The sequence below is a fragment of the Dama dama genome, chromosome X, assembly GCF_033118175.1.
Source record: "Dama dama isolate Ldn47 chromosome X, ASM3311817v1, whole genome shotgun sequence".
NCBI lineage: Eukaryota > Metazoa > Chordata > Mammalia > Artiodactyla > Cervidae > Dama > Dama dama.
This window is the reverse complement of record NC_083714.1, coordinates 163,040,737-163,059,322: the sequence shown is the minus strand read 5'-3', so window position 1 is coordinate 163,059,322 and position 18,586 is coordinate 163,040,737. Positions and strand designations below refer to the sequence as shown.

Below are 18,586 nucleotides of genomic sequence, written 5' to 3'. Positions count from 1 at the left end.
TATTCTGCCTTGTGACTTAAGTTCCTCATTGCTTCTCTCCATCTGGCTCTAAATAAGGACCTGACATCCAGACTTTGACAAGATACTTACTTTGAGACATTAGTCTGCCATCTTCTCACTCAGCTAGCTTTCTGAATAAAGTTGTATTCCTAGCCTCAGTATCTCATCTCTTGGATTCATTGGCCTGTCGGTAACACAACTAGAGAGTCTGTGAGCTGTAACTAAAGACCTCCCTATAACAAAACAAAGATTCTGCAACTAAGACCTGATACAGACAAATAAATAAATCAATATTTTAAAAGAGCTTTTTGGTAATACAAGTTACATATGCGATTATTTTCTTTAAAACCAGTGGACTTGTGATTTGTTATCTTAACTTAAATTCTAACTGCATTGGAACCTTGCTCTTGAACCCTAGAGTGAACCCGGAATTTTTGGTAGCCAATGTCAATAGCTCCCTTGCCCTGTTTAGACAGGAGTTGTGTAATCTAAGTGGTGAAAACAGTGGTTACAGAGAAAACAGAAAAGTAATGCAAAATTAATGAACCGGTAGAAAGAGGCTTCATAGTCATAGAAACCTAGATAAATTTGAAAAGAGGAAACAAAGAAGATGTACCAAGCATAGCTTGGCATTATTTTTGGGTGGTTACAAGAGTAACATTAGGGTAAGATGGTTGTCCTTTTTTTATCATCAGATTACCCATATTTTGACCACTATTAATGGAGTAGTTTGTATCAAAGGCCATATGACTTCCTTTTCACAGAAAGCAACAGGATTTTTTTTTTTGCATGGATTACCTTATGAATGTCAATTTTCTTTCTTTATTTAATAATTTGTTTTTAATAGAAGAATTGCTTTACAATGTTCTTATGGTTTCTATCAACTACAACAATACAAATATGCCATAATTATATATACCACCTTCCATTTGAAGCCCCTCCCCTTACTCCATCCCAACCCCTCTAAGTCATGATAGAGCACCTAGTTGGACTCCCAGTGTTTCAGCAATTTCTCACAGCTACCTATTATTTGCAGGGAAGGAATGGTGACACAGATATAGAGAACTGAGTTGTGAACAAAGAGAGAGAAGGAGAGAGTGAGACAATTGAAAAAAATCAGGATTATCACAACTGTTGCAATAACCTTTTAGAGTAATTCTGTTTAATTTCCCTCCCCTTAATTCACAGTTATTAAAGTCTTCCTAAGATTGAATGGTCTAGGAAACATTCCCACATGACACATGGTTAGAATTCAAAAGGAAACTGCAAGTGTTGGAAGAACAGAGGTAGAGATGACAGGGTTATGATCGGAGGCTAAAAGGTACATCTGGTCAAGGCTATGGTTTTTCCAAGGGTCATGTATGGATGTGAGAGTTGGACTGTGAAGAAAGCTGAGCACCAAAAAATTGATGTTTTTGAACTGTGGTGTTGGCGATGACTCTTGAGAGTCCCTTGGACTGCAAGGAGACCCAACCAGTCCATCCTAAAGGAGATCAGCCCTGGGTGTTCATTGGAAGGACTGATGCTGAAGCTGAAACTCCAATACTTTGGCCACCTGATGCGAAGAGCTGACTCATTGGAAAAGACCCTGATGCTGGGAGGGATTGAGGGCAGGAGGAGAAGGGGATGACAGAGGATGAGATGGTTGGATGGCATCACCCACTCGATGGACATGAGTTTGAGCGAGCTCTGGGAGATGGTGATGGACAGGGAAGCTTGGCGTGCTGCAATTCATGGGGTCGCAAAGAGTCGGACACGACTGAGTGACTGAACTGAACTGAACTGAAGAGGTGTTGGCTAGGATCAAATCCCTGTTGGAAATTATTTGAACCGGGGACTTCTCTGGTGGTCCAACGGTTAGAATTTTGCACTTCCCCCACACTGGGTATGGGTCCTGTTCCTGGTTGGAGAACTAAGAACCTGCCTGCTGCTTGGTGCAGCCAAAATTAGCAAACAGACAATAAGCCAAATTATTATCTGGCTCAAAGACCAAAAGGAGGAAACAATTTCAGGACATTTTTTGACTTGAAACCCTTCTACCACACAGATTTCACAGTCAAGAATACAACAGGATATGCAGAGGAATGTATGAATGAAAGAGAAAAAATGATATTGCGACCAAAATGAAAAAAAAAAAAAAAAACAAAGCAAAAAAACAAAACAAACAAGATAATACTATTGGGTCCATGTGACCACGAAGGGAAGGGGTCAACTGAAGGTATGAGCTGAAGATATCCTTGAAACAAGCTCTTCTCAAATGTCTGACTTCAATCTAAGAGAAGGATTCTGAACTCGTATTTGTCCAGGGAGCAGCCAATACTTGTTCAGTGCACCAGAGGTTCTTGCTCAGCTGACTTGGGAATCCTGAATCTCACTGTTTTTCCATTTCTAGACTCAGAACAAAATTAATCTTTTAATGTTTTTATTGATAAATTACTATCAATGAAGATGAACATAAGTAAATATTTGGTTAAAAAATACAAAAAGACCCCAAAAAACAGATTCTCCTTATCTTTCAGTGACCTTGAAAGAAAGGAGTCACAGACCTATAGAGTTAGGAAAGAGATTTTTTTTCCATTCAAAATTCTAAAAATTATGATAACTGCTATCCTGCTTTCTTGCACGTACAGAGAAACAACTATCGGTGAGTAAATGTTACATTAGAGATTAGGTGAGTAAAAAATGTCTGGAAAAGGAGTAATGGAAATGAATTGTAGACATACCTACTTCAGATGAGCTTAAAGGGCATTGGGACAGATTGTCCTCGCAGTTATAAGGAGCAAAGAGCCTGCTTTGGTGCAAAAGGAGGTGACAAATGCTATGTGCTAATATGTTCCTCAACTTGAAGAAATAGGAGGCTTCCAAAGAATCTCTTAGGAAATAGATCTTCATTGGCTCACCCACACAGTCAACCTTTACATTTAAATAACAAATTTTAAGCACTCTCCTCCATATTAAGGAAACAATATAGGAGTAGGGGATATGTACCTTGGACTACTCATCCCATTTTGAATATCAGGACACAGAGAAAAATAAATATTCCTGATCTTGAAATATCAGATGTGTACTGCAATCTCTCGCTTATCTGAAATGTCAAATACCCACAATCTACGTAAGTTTCTCTTAAAACAAATCTCATTATTAAAATAACAGAATGCCAGAAAAACTTATCTCTGCCAACCAGGATACTGAAGATGACTTCTGCGTAATTGTGGTCACATGAGGAACAACCATTGGTTCATGACATGTCATGCCAACAGATACAGGCTATAAAAGTGGCAGCAATTTCACATCTGCTACAACCACTGGGACACCCTCAGCTTCTACAGAAGAAGGACCACTAGAGTCAACAAGATGAAGATCCTGCTGCTCGGTCTTGTCCTTGGCCTGCTTCTTGCTGGCCAAAGTGAAGCTCAGCAAATTCTCTCACAGGTACCAGGGGTGGTCCAAGCTTTAGAGGAGGTCTAGGGGTATATGTGTGTGAGTGTCCCTTTCGAGGTTTGGTCATGTGGATCGTTAAGTCTAACCATCTCCCTGCAACTCAACACTGCTCCATTCTCTGGCTCTATACCTGTTGTTTGTGATGTCTGTATCATCTCTACCATCTATTGATTGGCTGTCATGCATGTTCACTGCTCTTATAAAACAGAAGGAAGATCACACACCTGTTGGACTGGAGCTCCCTCACTTGACAAGACAGCTTAATTTCGGCAATACCTGAATCCCTTCCCTTCCTTCACTTGACTTTTCACATGATTTTATATGTAGGCCTGTGTTCATAAAGATAGGTAACTTCTGCCCAAGTGAAAGGGCAGGGAAACTCCTGAGAGATGACGTTGGGCAGAATTAAGAGATGGACGGAGACTCATGATAGGATTGTGATGTTAACTTTCAGGAGAATGGAGAACCCATTACATCGCAGCCAGTAACAAAGAGACGATCACGGAGAATGGGCCATTCCACATTTACTTCCGTTATGTTGAGTTTGATGAAGAAGATGACACAGTAGAGGCCGACTTTTATTTAAAGTAAGTAAAAATAACCCAGAAGGAAAACAGCTATAAACCCCGAGTCTGAGGGAGGGTATGTCTTCCCTGTCTTCAGGGAGCTCTCTGGGTAATGTTGACAGAATGACTCCCTGAGATGTGGGGCTGAGCACGGCCTCTGATCTGGGGGTTGGGGGGTGGGGAGCAGTTCCCCTGTGAACCTTCCAGGTAATGTCATGGAGCCTTAACTTGGGGGGCTGGGAGTCCCAGCATCTCCACTGGCATCAACTCTTTGAAGGATAGAGGGACACAGTAGCGGGAACAGGCTTGTGTCCTGGAACCCACAGTCCCCACCAGGGACTCGAACACTTCCTGTGGAATTTGTAAGACACGGTTCCCACTGAGCCCGGAAGCTGAGGGCAGGGTGAAAGCACACAGTGAGCTCTGCCCTTGGGGCGTCCTCATGGAATATTTCATCACCACTGAGTTTACTAAAGCCTCAGTCCAAAATGAGCTTCCCAGGTGGTACTGGGGTAGAGAACGTACCTGCCAAGGCAGACCACATAAAATACGTGAGTTCAATCCCTGGGCCAGGAAGATCCCCTGGAGCAAGGCATGGCAACCTGCTTTAGTATCATTGCCTGGAGAATCCCATGGACAGAGGCGCCTGGCGAGCTACAGTCCATGGGGTCACAGAGTTGGGCGTGAGTGAGCAATTGAGCACACACACACAGTCCAAACTACCATTCATGAAGTGTCCACTATACTGCACACACTTTTAAAGAACATGTTTCATGATCTCCACAGAGAAGAACTTTTGAAGTTCACATTGTTCACAGGTACTAAGGTGATATAAGCACAATCTGGGGTGTGATTAAAAAAAATTCCTAATTATGCATCAAACTTTTGTTGCCTGAATGTTAGTTTTACTCAACAAGACTAGAGCCAGACATCCTAGAGTGTGAAGTCAAATGGGCCTGAAGAAGCATTACTATGAACAAAGCTACTAGAGTTGATGAAATTCAGCCTGAGTAACTCAAAATCCTAAAAGATATTGCCGTTAAACTGCTGCACTCCGTATGTTGGCAAATTTGGAAAACTGAGCAGTGGCCACAGGACTGCAAAAGGTAGTTTTCATTTCAATCCCAGAGAACGGCAATGCCAAAGAATGTTCCAACTACTGTACAGTCATGATAATGTCATATGCTAGTCAATTTTTGCTCAAAATCCTTCAAGCTAGGCTTCAGTAGCACATGAACCAAGAACTTCCAGATGGACAGGCTGGGTTTTGAAAAGGCAGAGGAGCCAAAGATCAAATTGCAAACATCCACTGGATCGTGGAGAAAGTAAGGGAATTCCAGAAAAACATTAATTTCTCCTTCATTGATTATGCTGAAGCCTTTCAGAGTGAATCACCAGAAACTCTGGGACATTCTTTTAAAGAGATGAGATGGGAGTACCAAACCAGCTTGCTTGTCTCCTGAGAAACCTGTGTGTGGATCAAGAAGCAGCAGTGAGAACTGGGCACGGGAAAATGGATTAGTTTCAAACTGTGCAAGAATTTCAAAGCTGTAAACTGTCACCCTGCTTACTTAAATTATATGCAGAGTAAATCGTGTGAAATTCCAGGCTAGATGAAACATAAAATAGAATCAAAGTTTCCAGGAGAAATATCAACAGCCTCAGATATGCAGATAATACAACTCTAATGGCAGAAAGTGAAGAGGAACTAAAGAGCCTCTCAATGACAGTGAAAGAGGAGACTGAAAAAGCAGGCTTGAAACTCAATATTCAAAAACTGAAGATCATGACATCTGGCCACACCATGGCCAATAGAAAGGGGAAAGAGTGGAAGCAGTGGCAGATTTTATTTCCTTGGACTTCAAAATCACTGCAGATGGTGGCTGCAGCCATGAAATTAAAAGATGCTTGCTCTTTGGAAGAAAAGTTATGACAAACCTAGACAGCATATTAAAAAGCAGAGAGATCACTTTGCTGACAAAGGTCCATAAAGTCAAATCTATGGTTCTTCCAGTAGTCATGCATAAATATGAGAGCTGGACCATAAAGAAATCTGAATGCTGAAGAATTGATGCTTTGGAATTATGGTGCTGGAGAAGACTCTTGAGCGTCCCTTGGATTGCAAGATCAAAACAGTCAACCCTAAAGGATATCAATCCTGAATATTCATTGGAAACACTGATGCTGAAGCTGAAGCTCCAATCCTTTGGCCGCCAGGTGTGAAGAGCCAACTCACTAGAAAAGACCCTGATTCTGTAAATGCATGAAGAAAGGGGATGACAAAGGATGAGATAGTTACATAGCATCACTCATTCAATGGACAGGAATTTAAGGAAACTCTGGGATTCAGTGGAGGATAGAGGAGCCTGGGGTGGCCATAGAGGAGTCCATGAGGTTGCAAAGATTCAGTGTGACTTAGTGACTGAATAACAAGAATAATGAGACTGAGCATGGGTGTAGACTTTCTATTTTGTATGGTCCTCACAGAAAGTTTACAACTCTTTATGAGATGATGGCACTTGAGTCTATCTTGAAATTTCACATCAGCATCATTCACTTTTTAAAAAAAATCTTGGAACATCTTAATCCATCCAAGGTATGGCTCAGTTCAGTTCAGTTCAGTTCAGTCACTCAGTGGTGTCCGACTCTTTGCGACCCCATAAATCGCGGCACGCCAGGCCTCCCTGTCCATCATCAACTCCCAGAGTTTACTCATACTCATGTCCATTGAGTCGGTGATGCCATCCAGCCATCTCATCCTCTGTCGTCCCCTTCTCCTCCTGCCCCCAATCCCTCCCAGCATCAGGGTCTTTTCCAATGAGTCAGTTCTTCACATGAGGTGGCCAAAGCATTGGAGTTTCAGCTTCAGCATCAGTCCTTCCAATGAACATCCAGGGCTGATCTCCTTTAGGATGGACTGGTTGGGTCTTCTTGCAGCCCAAGGGACTCTCTCAAGAGTCTTCTCCAACACCACAGTTCAAAAGCATCAATTCTTTGGCACTCAGCTTTCTTCGCAGTCCAACTCTCACATCCATACATGACCACTGGAAAAACCATAGCCTTGACTAGATGGACCTTTGTTGGCAAAGTAATGTCTCTGCTTTTTAATATACTGCCTAGGTTAGTCATAACTTTCCTTCCAAGGAGTAAGCATCTATTAATTTCATGGCTGCAAGGTATGGTGGAAGAATTTAAATCTAAGGGAACTATGCCGATTTAAATGATAAAAAACAGACTTCCATTAAGAGCAATGGGGTTGCTGGCTAAGATATCTATTCTTAAGTTCTTAGTGAGGGTTCTAACCAACACTCCTAATTTTAAATGGCCTAAGAGGTACGTATTTGATTAAAATTAGAATATATCCATATATGATCATAATCTTGCTTCTTGCTGTTTAGGACACTTGTTGGGGACTACCCACTTGATGGGTGTGTCAGAGGATAAGAATCAGTCTGCTAGTGAAGGACACTTGGGTTGGATCCCTGGTCCAGGAAGATCCCACCCACCATGGGGCAACTAACCCCGTGTCCACAACTACTAAGCTGGCTTTCTAGAGCCTGCAAGCTGAAATTACTGACCCTATGCACCCTAGAGTCTGTGCTTCACAACAGAGAAGACAGTGAGAAGCCTGTGCACCGCATCTAGAGAGTAGCCCCCTGTTACCACGGGTAGACAAAGTCCACGGACAGTGATAAAGATTCAAAGCAGATCCCAGAATAAATTAAAAAAAAAAAAATCTGTTGGGTTCATTAAGACGCAGGTTCTAGAAAGCATCTTAGTAAGACAGCAAGGAGTGCCTGATTAGCTCTAAGAAAAGGTGGGAATGAGGGAATGTCTTCACACTTCCCTTGTTGGCATAACCACGGTGTATCCACGGAGTGAGACACATATCAATACAGCATGAACTGTTCTTTGTGCCCTCCCGACGAGACATTTAAGGTAGTGTTCTATGTATGTATCTTTTCCCTCTCTCACAGATGCAGGTCAAAATGAAGTTCAAATTCTTCATGTGTCTGAGAACAGTATCATAGGACATATTAAAAATGTGGATGAAGACGGAAAGGAGACTGGCTTGGTTGGAATAATTGGTATGTACGGCACCCTAACTTGGAGAAGGGAATGGCTACCCACTCCAGGATTCTTGCCTGGAGAATCCCGTGGACAGAGGAGCCTGGCAGTCTACAGTTCATGGGGTTGCAAGAGCGGGACACGACCCAGATATTTACACACACACACACACATGGCATCCTAAAATTCCCATTGTTGTGGTCATGCAACATATGCATTGTCAGTACTTTCACTGAGAAAATCAGGAGTTGTTGACAATATTCACTATTCAGTGTACAAGGTCTGCGTATTTATGTTCACTGAGTTAAGGATACTGGTAGGTAATCTACCAAGAAACAGGGGCTGAAAACAATTTTTGAACATTTGAAAATGATCTCTACCTGTTCAAATTTAAAAATCTAATTTTAAAGAGGATTTTTTTTTTTTTTTTACCATGTTAACTAATCAATCTTATGCCATGGCTATAATGAGGCTGACCTTAATTACTTCATTTTATATCAGTTTTCCCATGCATTCTAACCCATCGAACAGAAACTAGTAAAACAAATCTTTTTCCTGTTCAGTTATCACAAAGCACTGTTTTCTTATCAACAGTGACATGACCACAAATGACCACACAGAAGCGCTGAGGTGTGTGTACCATTGCAAGAGTAGATGTCTATTTCAGAAAAGGTATTGGGTAGAATGGTGGATTAAATAGTAAATTGTCTCCCATGTGGTATATGATGGGGTTAATGTGTCTCTGGAAGGGGAGAACCCTGTTTCCTATTAATCTGGGTCCAGAACAAAACAGGAGTGTCACATACAGGTTCTAAGAAGTTAATAAAGAAGCAAGTCAGTTGCCTACAGGGATGGGTTGAGTCCCAAATTCATGGAGTTCCTGCAAGTCTTTGGGGTCCTGCTGCTGATGCTGGCAGGGTTAGAGTTAGTCAGAGTTGGATGGAAATTAATTCTTACAACAGCAGACATCTGCATCCTGGGACATGGAAATTGTTTGAGGTTCTCTTAAATCATACAAGTGAAGATCTGATTGGCACATTCAATTTCTTGTTGTGTATATTCAAATATTTCTGTGTGTTCTGAGCAATAACACTGTCCTTTTTGAACGGTGATTTTCAGGCACAGATAAGGTTTCAGACAGTGACTTTGAGAGATTCAAAGAGGAGACAAGACAGAAAGGAATTCCAGAAGAAAATATCGTGAATTTCATCGATAATGGTAATGAAATTATGTTTTTTCCTGACTATATCATTCACCTTGTATGTAAATATAGGGAAACAAATCAACTTATTTAAAATTTCTTCTTCCATAAGTACTCTCATAAAATTAATTACACACACACAAAGAAACAACCCTTGGAAATACTGGGGAATGGTAGTAATCAGTGGCTCTTTTATTTCTCCCATTTTGTTTTTTCGCAGATGACTGTCCAGAGGAGTGAATAAAAGTGACATGGACAATTTTGTAAGTAAACATGGCCCTTTATTAATGCTGCCCACTCCCCTCCCCCAGTTAAATCAATAAGGACACATCATTATTTCATGCCTTATGCCTACTAAATCACTTCAGTTGTGTCTGACTCTTTGGGACCTCATGGACTGTAGCCCACAAGGCACCTCAGTCCATGGGATTCTCCAGGCAAGGATTCTGGAGTGGGTTGCCATTTCCTTCTCCAGGGGATCTTCCCGAGCCAGGTATCAAACTCATGTCTCTTATAACTCCTGCATGGGCATGCGGGTTCTTAGCCACTAGCTCATATTTCATACATGTCAAGGTTTGCAGGTGACAATTTTTTGTTCCAATAACACATTCTATCATTAGAGAACTTTGTTTGTTACATAAGGTAATTTCTCTTTGAGGCATACTATTTCAAACTGGTTGGTAGACACATGCTGAGCAGTTTTGGTGAGAAAGCCTTAACCTGCAGGAATCTTGCAGACCAGAGTCCTCAGAGAGAAGCTGGAATCCCCACAAGTTGCTGCAAACTAATTACTGTTCCCATCAGTACTGACCTCACAGTTGTCTACAAACATCCTCCTCCAAAAGAACCAGGATTTAAGAGAGCTCACCTTTCCTTTAAGACTAGGGATTGATCTCACATGATTCTGGCTGAACCAGTAAAGGTATTCCAACCAAATTGTCTTAAATATGCATTTGAATTATATTACCCTTCAGAAGGTAATTCCTGTTTGTGATATCTTTAAACCTTCTACAGTACGACAGACTCAGAATGACCCTGATCTAGGCTAAAGTGTGGCTTTGGTTTTCTGTTGAGGAAAAAACGAAAGAAGAAAGGCAAGGAAAAACACCAGCTTGCAGGCAAATATGATAAAAAGATATGCTGCAAATATTCAATGGATTATTACCCAGCCATAAAATAAGAATGAAAGCGTGCGATCTGCAGCAAAATGAAAGGACCTACAGATTGTCATACTGAGTGAAGTAAGTCAGAAAGAGAAAGGCACATGTATTACATAACACTTATATATGGAATCTAAAATTAGACCTGGAGGAACTTATTTACAAAAGAGAAGCAGACTCACAGACATAGAGAAGAGACTTGCGGTTGCAAAGGAGAAGGAAGTTGGGGAAGAGAAGGATTAGGCTTTTGAGATTAGCAGCTGCAAACTATAATACACAGGATGGATAGACAAAAAAAGATCATCTTTAGTGCCCAGGGAGCTATATATGCAATACTGTGCAAAAATCTAAATGGGGTAAGAACCTGAAAAAATAATAGACCTTCACAGCTATATGTATAAACAAATCACTTTCTGTACACTTGAAACTAACACAACATTGTTAACTCTATTTCAAAATGAAATTAAAATTAAACAATTAACTCTTGAAGACCCCAAAGACAAAACATTTGGAATTAGGAGAAGAGTGTAATTCAGAGACTTTAAGCTTTAAAACAGAGACTTAAACCATCTTTAGATGAACAATTCCCATGAACATGCATTCTGAAACCATTACTCCTAGAATTGATCCCTGGTGGGAAAGGTTTCCCTATATATACATCCTGGGGAAAATTCCACATGGATCTCCCACACATTACAGAAATGTGGAGTGTTGAGGTCCACCAGGATTCTGACATTGGATCATCTATCAGCTTCTGTACCCTAGACATCCTACTGCCTGAGGCTCACCCCTGTCAACTGTCACACACTCAACTCTACTAAACCTTGGGTTCTGTTTTATTCACCTACAGAAAGAGTCACTGATACCAGACACGTCTCCATGGAGTCAAGATCAACAACATGAAGACAACTTTCCTGGTTCCTGATTAACGTGATCCGTCTCCCTTCACATGCACACTCCCTTTTCCGTCTCACCTCTTCTGGTCACTAATCACATCCTATTTGGTACTGCTTGATTTCTGAGGGTTTAAATACATTGGTTTAACATTTGCTCTGCAAATCTGTGTCTGTGCAAAAGTCACTTGATTTCAAACACACAATTTCCCACTTTAAATATCCAGGAAACTGTGCCTTTAATAAAACAGGTGTTCATCAGAGGCCATTCTGATGAGGATTAGATAGAGATGTCCTCAGGTGTCCAGGAGAGAGGGGAAAAAAAGGGCTAAACCAACACTGGACAGGAGATAGGGGACAGGATCTTCTTATTGTAGGGGAGGGGACAGTCTGGCCAAGAAAAAGTCCCTAGAAAACACCTTATTCATTACAGGGAAAGGAACTTGTGTTGGGCTCGCTGAACTTCATAGAGAGAAAGTGTGAGATGCCATGAGCTGTGACTGAGGGTACACATGTGTTCTGATAGCATCAACACTTCTGATTGACCTGAAGGATTGGTATTTCTTCATGACTGGAGGAGAAGGAATCAAAGATGGGGCCGCAGCTGACATTTGGGAACACAGTGAGGCAGCTGTTAACTGAACCACAGTTCTCAAGACCTAAATTTGGTCTTCTGGCCTCTTATGCTTCAAAGAGCAGTGGACACTAGCGTTTCCAGGGACTGGACATTCCCAATGTCATGGGCAGAGCACACTTACCACCTCCGCATGGTGTTCGAGGTGTTCATAATTGAAAGGATCTGACACTCTCAAGATATAGGATTTATGGGGCTTCCCTGGTGATCCAGTGGTTAAGAATCCTTCTGCCAATACAGGGGACACAGGTTCAATTCCTGGTCCAGGAAGATCCCACGAGCCACCCAGCACCTCAGCTGGTGCAATACAACAATTGAGCCCACGCTCCAGAGCCTGTGCTCCACAACAAGAGAAGCCACTGCAATAAGAAGCCCCTGTACCACAACTAGAGAGTAGCCCCCACTCGCCACAACTAGAGAAAGCATATGTGCAACAAAGAAGACCCAGCGCAGCCAAAGATAAACAAACAGAAAAAAAAAAAAGATAGAGAACTTAATCAAGGGTTGTGCAAATATTTAGAGATCTGGCCCAAGTAATAGGAAAATAAAACTAAACCTAAGTATAGCAACAGAATAAACATCTTAGTTCGTACACACAGACATGGCCTCCAAATAGGCTACAGCTGGCCAATGTCAAAGGCACCAGTAGTGAATGTTTTCATGGCTTAGTTGGGAGTAATGGAGGTCAAGGATGAGGTTTACATTCTCCCACTTGTATAGCAGAGTGTATGCACTCGGAGTTCGGACTCTGGTCTTCACGTACATCTGGAAATGCTAGACTGGATGAGTGGATACACAGAGGCCACTGAACACAGAATGAGGGGGTGAATCTTTTAGGGATGCGAAAGGCAAGACCCGGCACAAAGAAGTCAAAAATAGTGAAATATCATATACATACATGTGTATATATGTGTGTATATAATTATATACATGATCTTCCTTGGAAATGCTAGTGTCCACTGTTCTTTGGAGTATAAGAGTCTAGAAGACCATCTTTAGGCCCTGCGAACTGTGTGGTTCAATTACAGCTGCCTCATTGTGCTCCCAAGTGTCAACTGTGTCCCCATCTTTGATTCCTTCTCTTCCAGTCACGAAGAAGTACCAGTCCTTCAGGTCAATCAGAAGTGTTGGTGCTATGAGAATACATAGACATATATACACATAATATATACACATATAGAGATACATGTATGTTCCTGTGTGTATTTGTGATACCAGTATTATTAAGGATAAACCAAATTGTCACCAGAAATCAAACAGAAAAAAAGCATGAAGAATTTATATACAGATCTATCTTCCTGGAATTAATACTGCTGATGAAATGTACACATTACTTGAAAGATGAGGAACTAAAATTGACATGTGATGAAACAGAAAATGTCTACCATCCTTTATCTATTAAAGACATTGAATACAATGTTTCATAAAGATTCAGGTCAAGAAGATTTAACTGAAGATTTTCCAAGAAATAAAAAGAAATGTCACTAAAGTTAGAAAAAATATACATGATCATATGAGCTCATATTGAGGTATTCTCCATCCTAATTTGCTCCTAAATTCCCTAGACAAAATTAGGTATTTCTGTTTGTTTAAACTCTGTATAAATACTCATACTTCTTCATTAATGCACGAACATACTAACATATGGGAGAGCAGCCTTTGTGCTACACACACATGAGAACTAAAACATAAAGGGAATCATATTTCTGTGTCTGCTTATTCCAAGGACTAGTATTTCTAAAGATTGTGTTGATTTAAATAGATCTAATTCATGAATCCATTTCTTATATTCCCCCCTATGAATTTGTTGTAGCTACTAGACTGTTAAAATTATCTCTGTTTCAACACTGCAATCAACAAATCAGTTAATGGTCTTTTGAGTATCAACTGTTTTATAATATATTTTCATGGAATGATTATCAAATTGACTGAACTTCTAGAGACTTTCCTGGTGGTCTGGTGGGTAAGACTTTACCTTCCAATCCACAGGATGGGAGTTTGATCCCTGGTCAGGGAACTACGATACCATATGCCAATTCCTATTTAATTGATAATAGACTTTTTGATCCAGGAGAAATGTCCAGAGGCTGGCTGATGGAAATACCCACGAAATAATTAACTATCCATTATTTAAAAACAAACAGGCATGCTGAAACGAAAACAAATGGGCTCCAAATGATAAACAGTAAGAGAGGAACATAAAATCAAAGGTACACAGTGGCAAGACAGAATAGAAGCTTTCACCAGTCCTCTCTGAGAGCTGTGGGAAATTTAGTCTTGTCAACACCTACCTACAAGCCCAAAAGTTGCCACGAGTATTAGAAAGGTCATGGAGTATGCCACTTACTTTTGTTTTAACACTGCTCTTCCCCTCTCCATCTAGAGAGCTTCATGAGGCTGTCAAAGGACAAGCAACGGCTCTAAAGCAGCTTCAAGGGTGAGGATTTCTAGCAGGAAAACTCAAGATAAAGCATAGTTGTTACCTCCTCTACTCATATTGTGTTTATCAGTTCTTAACTTGGGCTGTGTGCACCTCAAAGTGTTTCCCTGACATTTGGTTGAAAAAACGATCAATCTTTCCTAACAGACTAACGGGGCAGACTACCGGGGCACCCTTGGAATAAATCTAAATTGTACAACCTGGGTAACTATTTAGAGGAGTCTCTGGTCTGTGTTATCTGCTTCTCGGTATGGACTCACTAATAACAGTGTGCTTGTCTTCCTTCCATCTTTTTACAGTCCTGTCTGTCATACTGAACCTTGGCAGCTGTTGTTCTGTGATGTCACAGTTCTCAGGACAAACAGTCACAGAGTCAGGGTGCTGAGTGACTTCTAGACACACATGGGCCAGTGTCCTCTGACCTTCTAGAGCCTTATTCCTTGTCCACGGGACAATGCTGATCAGGACCCCTTCTTCTGAAGCCATACTACTCCCATACATGTGACTAACGTTCTTTGCACATGGCTCTGGATTCTAGTCCTTAACAGGTTCTTTGATTTTTGTTATCACCAATAAATGCCACTGTTATACACATGGTTGATAAAGTTTGTCAGTCAAAATCCAAAATTCCCATGAAGCACCATGACTTAATCACTCACCACTCTAGCACTGGGGACTCAGCAACACCAAAGTCCAGGACCATGATGGAGTGGAAGTCACTCATCAAGGAATGAAGACTGAGTATAAAAAGAATAAGAGATGATGAAGTGGGAAGGAGTTAGGGAGTGTGGGCCTGTGGCACTGAAGGCAGGACCATGTCCTTTAGAAATCTACAGGTTCCTACAATGACTGAGGCTTCATTCTAGGTCAGAGCAGCAGGTTAATTCAGGCGATCCAGGATTTCTCAGCCTCCCCGCAATGGGCATGACTGGATAATTCTCTTTGAGGTGTTGTCCTTGCACACTGTAGGCTGTTTGACCACCTGCTTCATCTCCAATGACCAGTTGGAAGGTGTTGCCACCTACCCCTCCCATGGAGAAAACAAGAAACATCACCATATATGACAAGCATCTCTCCTGGGAGGCACAGTGCATCTAGCTGAGAAGTGATACCATTCCATCAGCCTTAGAATGGCTCCCCAGGTCTGGTCAAATCAAAGCTGCTGGTTAAGGACAGAGAAATCTACATGGGCAGTAAGGACCACAGGGAACTCTTAAAACAGGACAAGCTTTGAGGAGACCTCCCTGCTGAAAATTGTGACCTGGAACCAGAAGCAATGACATCCTGGTTGTGCTTGTTAAATATGCAGGTTCTAGGCTCAAAATCAAACATGCTCCATTAGAACTAGTGGCACCCATCATCCTGTCTGGGGGTCGCTGAGCATCTTCCCCTTCGAGAGCTACTGTATAGACAACATCATCAAGGTCAAGTCTCAAAAAAAAATTGTGCTTGTGACACTTCCCTGGTGGTCCAGTGGTTAAGAATCTGTCTAAGAATATCGGGGATGTGAGGTCAATCCCTGGTTGGGGATTTGTTCCTCACCACTTCTTCTGGTTCTATAAAAGAACCTGGCACCCACCCACAGCACAACACAATGGTTACTTTGAGACATTAGTCTGTCATCTACTTTGTCAGCCCGCTTTCTGAATAGAGTCACATTCCTTGTCTCAACAACTCATTTCTTGGTCTCATTGGCCTGTAATGCAGACAGCAGGGCAAGCTTGGACTCAATAACAAATTGGAGAAGCCCGTGCAAGAGCCTTGCTTCTTGTGACTAGCCAGCCCCAGTCAGGGAATATGGGGGGAAGGCCCCAGTAGCCGCAGAGACCATGCCTTGAGGATCTTTTCTTCAAGATTCCCTGAGAAAGCACCAGCGATGCCATCAAGTGGCAGTTGAAGCAAGGAACTAAGAAACTTCTGAGTCTGTGGACCCATTTTGTACTGTAAGTCTACCCAATTTGATAGCCAGTTCAGCAGGTCTATTTGTTTGTGGTTTTGTGTGCTTTTTTTTAATGTGTTATGAACCAACGGCTCGGTTTTGGAGGGTAAGCTGCTGTGCTATACACACCGGGAACATATTCCCCCACTCAGTTTGGACTTTTTCTTTACAAGATAAGCCAGTTTGGTTGGGGCACTCTGTTGCAGACGGGAAGTTCTGTTGTGCTCTACCTTGAGCCAGTTCACTGGAGAACTAGTTCTTGTGGGGCAAACATACCCAAATTGGAATGAGTTCATTTGTTTTTTTTTTGTTTGTTTGTTTTTAATTTGTTTTTTCATTGGGGTTTGTCATACATTGATATGAATCTGCCATAGATTTACACGTATTCCCCATCCCGATCCCCCCTCCCACCTCCCTATTTGTTTTGTTGTTATTGTTGTTCAGTTGTTAAGTCATGTCCAATTCTCTGTGACTCCATGAACTGCATGCAGAACACCAGGCTTCCCTGTTCTTCACTATCTTCCTGAGTTTGCTCAAACTCATGTCTGGTATGTCAGAGATGCCCTTCAACCATCATCTCATCCTCTGTCACCCCTTCTCCTCTTGACCTCAATCTTTCCCACCTATCAGAGTCTTTTCCAATGAGTCAGCTCTTGCATCAGGGGGCCAAAGTATTGGAGCTTCAGCTTCAGCATTAGTCCTTCCAATGAATATTCAGGGTTGATTTCCTTTAGGACTGACTGGTTTGATCTGCTTGCTGTCCAAGGGGTCCTCAAAATTCTTCTCCAGCACCACAGTTTGAAGGCATCAATTCTTTGGCACTCAGCCTTCTTTATGCCCCAACTCTCACATTGGTACATGACTTGTGGAAAAACCACAGCTTTGACTATATGGACCTCAGTCAGCAAAGTGATGTCTCTGCTTTTTAATATGCTGTCCAGGTTTGTCATAGCTTTTCTTCCAAGAAGCAAGCATCTTTTAATTTTATGGTTGCAATCACCTTCCACAGTGATTTGGGAGCCCCAGAAAATAAAATCTGTCATTGTTTCCACTTTTCCCCATTTTTTATTTGCCATGAATTGATTTTTTTTTTTATTTGGGGATCCAAAATCACTACCAATGGTGACTGCAGCTATGAAATTGAAAGATGTGATTACTCCTTGGAAGAAGAGTTATGACCAACATAGACAACATATTAGAAAGCAGAGACATTACTTTGCCAACAAAGGTCCATCTAGTCAAAGCTATTGTTTAACCAGTGGTCATTTATGGATGTGAGAATTGGAATATAAAGAAAGCTGAGCACTGAAGAATTGATGCTTTTGAACTGTGATGTTGGAGAAGACTCTTGAAAGTCCCTTGGATTGCAAGGAGATCCAACCAGTCCATCCTAAAGGAAATCAGTCCTGAATATTCAGTGGAAGGACTGAGGCTGAAGCTGAAACTCCAATGCTTTGGCCACCTGATTTGAAGAGCTGACTCATTTGAAAAGACCCTGATGCTGGGCAAGATTGAAGGCATGAGGAGAAGGGGATGACAGAGGATGAGATGGTTGGATGGCATCACGGATTCAATGGACATGAGTTTGAGTAAACTGTGGGAGTTGGTGATGGTTAGGGAGGCCGGGCATGCTGCAGTCCATGGGGTCGCAAAGGACAGGACTGAGTGACTGAATTGAACTGAACTGAACTGATGACGTGATGGGACCACTTGTGATGATCTTTGTTTTTTGAATGGCAAGTTTTAAGTCAGCTTTTTCATGCTTCTCTTTCACCTTCATCAAGAGGCACTTTAGTTCCTCTTCACTTTCTGCCATTAAAGTGGTATCATCTGCATATCTGAGGCTGCTGATATTTCTCCTGGCAATCTTGATTCATATCTGAGGTTGTTGATATTTCTCCTGGAAATGTTGATTCCAGCCTGTGAGTCATTCAGCCTCACATCTTGCATGATGTATTCTGCATATAAGTTAAATAAGCAGGGTAACAATATACAGTCTTGATGTACTCCTTTCCTTATTTGGAACCAGTCCATTGTTCCATGTCTTATTCTAAGTGTTGCTTCTTGACCTGCACACGGGTTTTGCAAGAGGCAGATAAGGTTTTCTGGTATTCCGACCTCTTTAAGCATTTTCCACAGTTTGTTGCAGTCGACAGAGTCAAAGGCTTTGGCATAGTCAATAAAGCAGAAGTAGATGTTTTCTGGAATTCCCTTGCTTTGTCTATGATCCATCAGATGTTGCCA

General features: G+C 41.6%; 1 protein-coding gene across 1 annotated transcript in view; it reads left to right on the top strand.

The window, feature by feature from the left end:
* LOC133052990 (nuclear autoantigenic sperm protein-like) overlaps nt 1-18,586 on the top strand; it is a 121,896-nt gene that overhangs the window by 54,642 nt on the left and 48,668 nt on the right. The window contains 1 exon segment of the mRNA XM_061137743.1: nt 3,896-4,028. Within this exon segment, the coding sequence (XP_060993726.1) occupies nt 3,896-4,028 (133 nt within the window).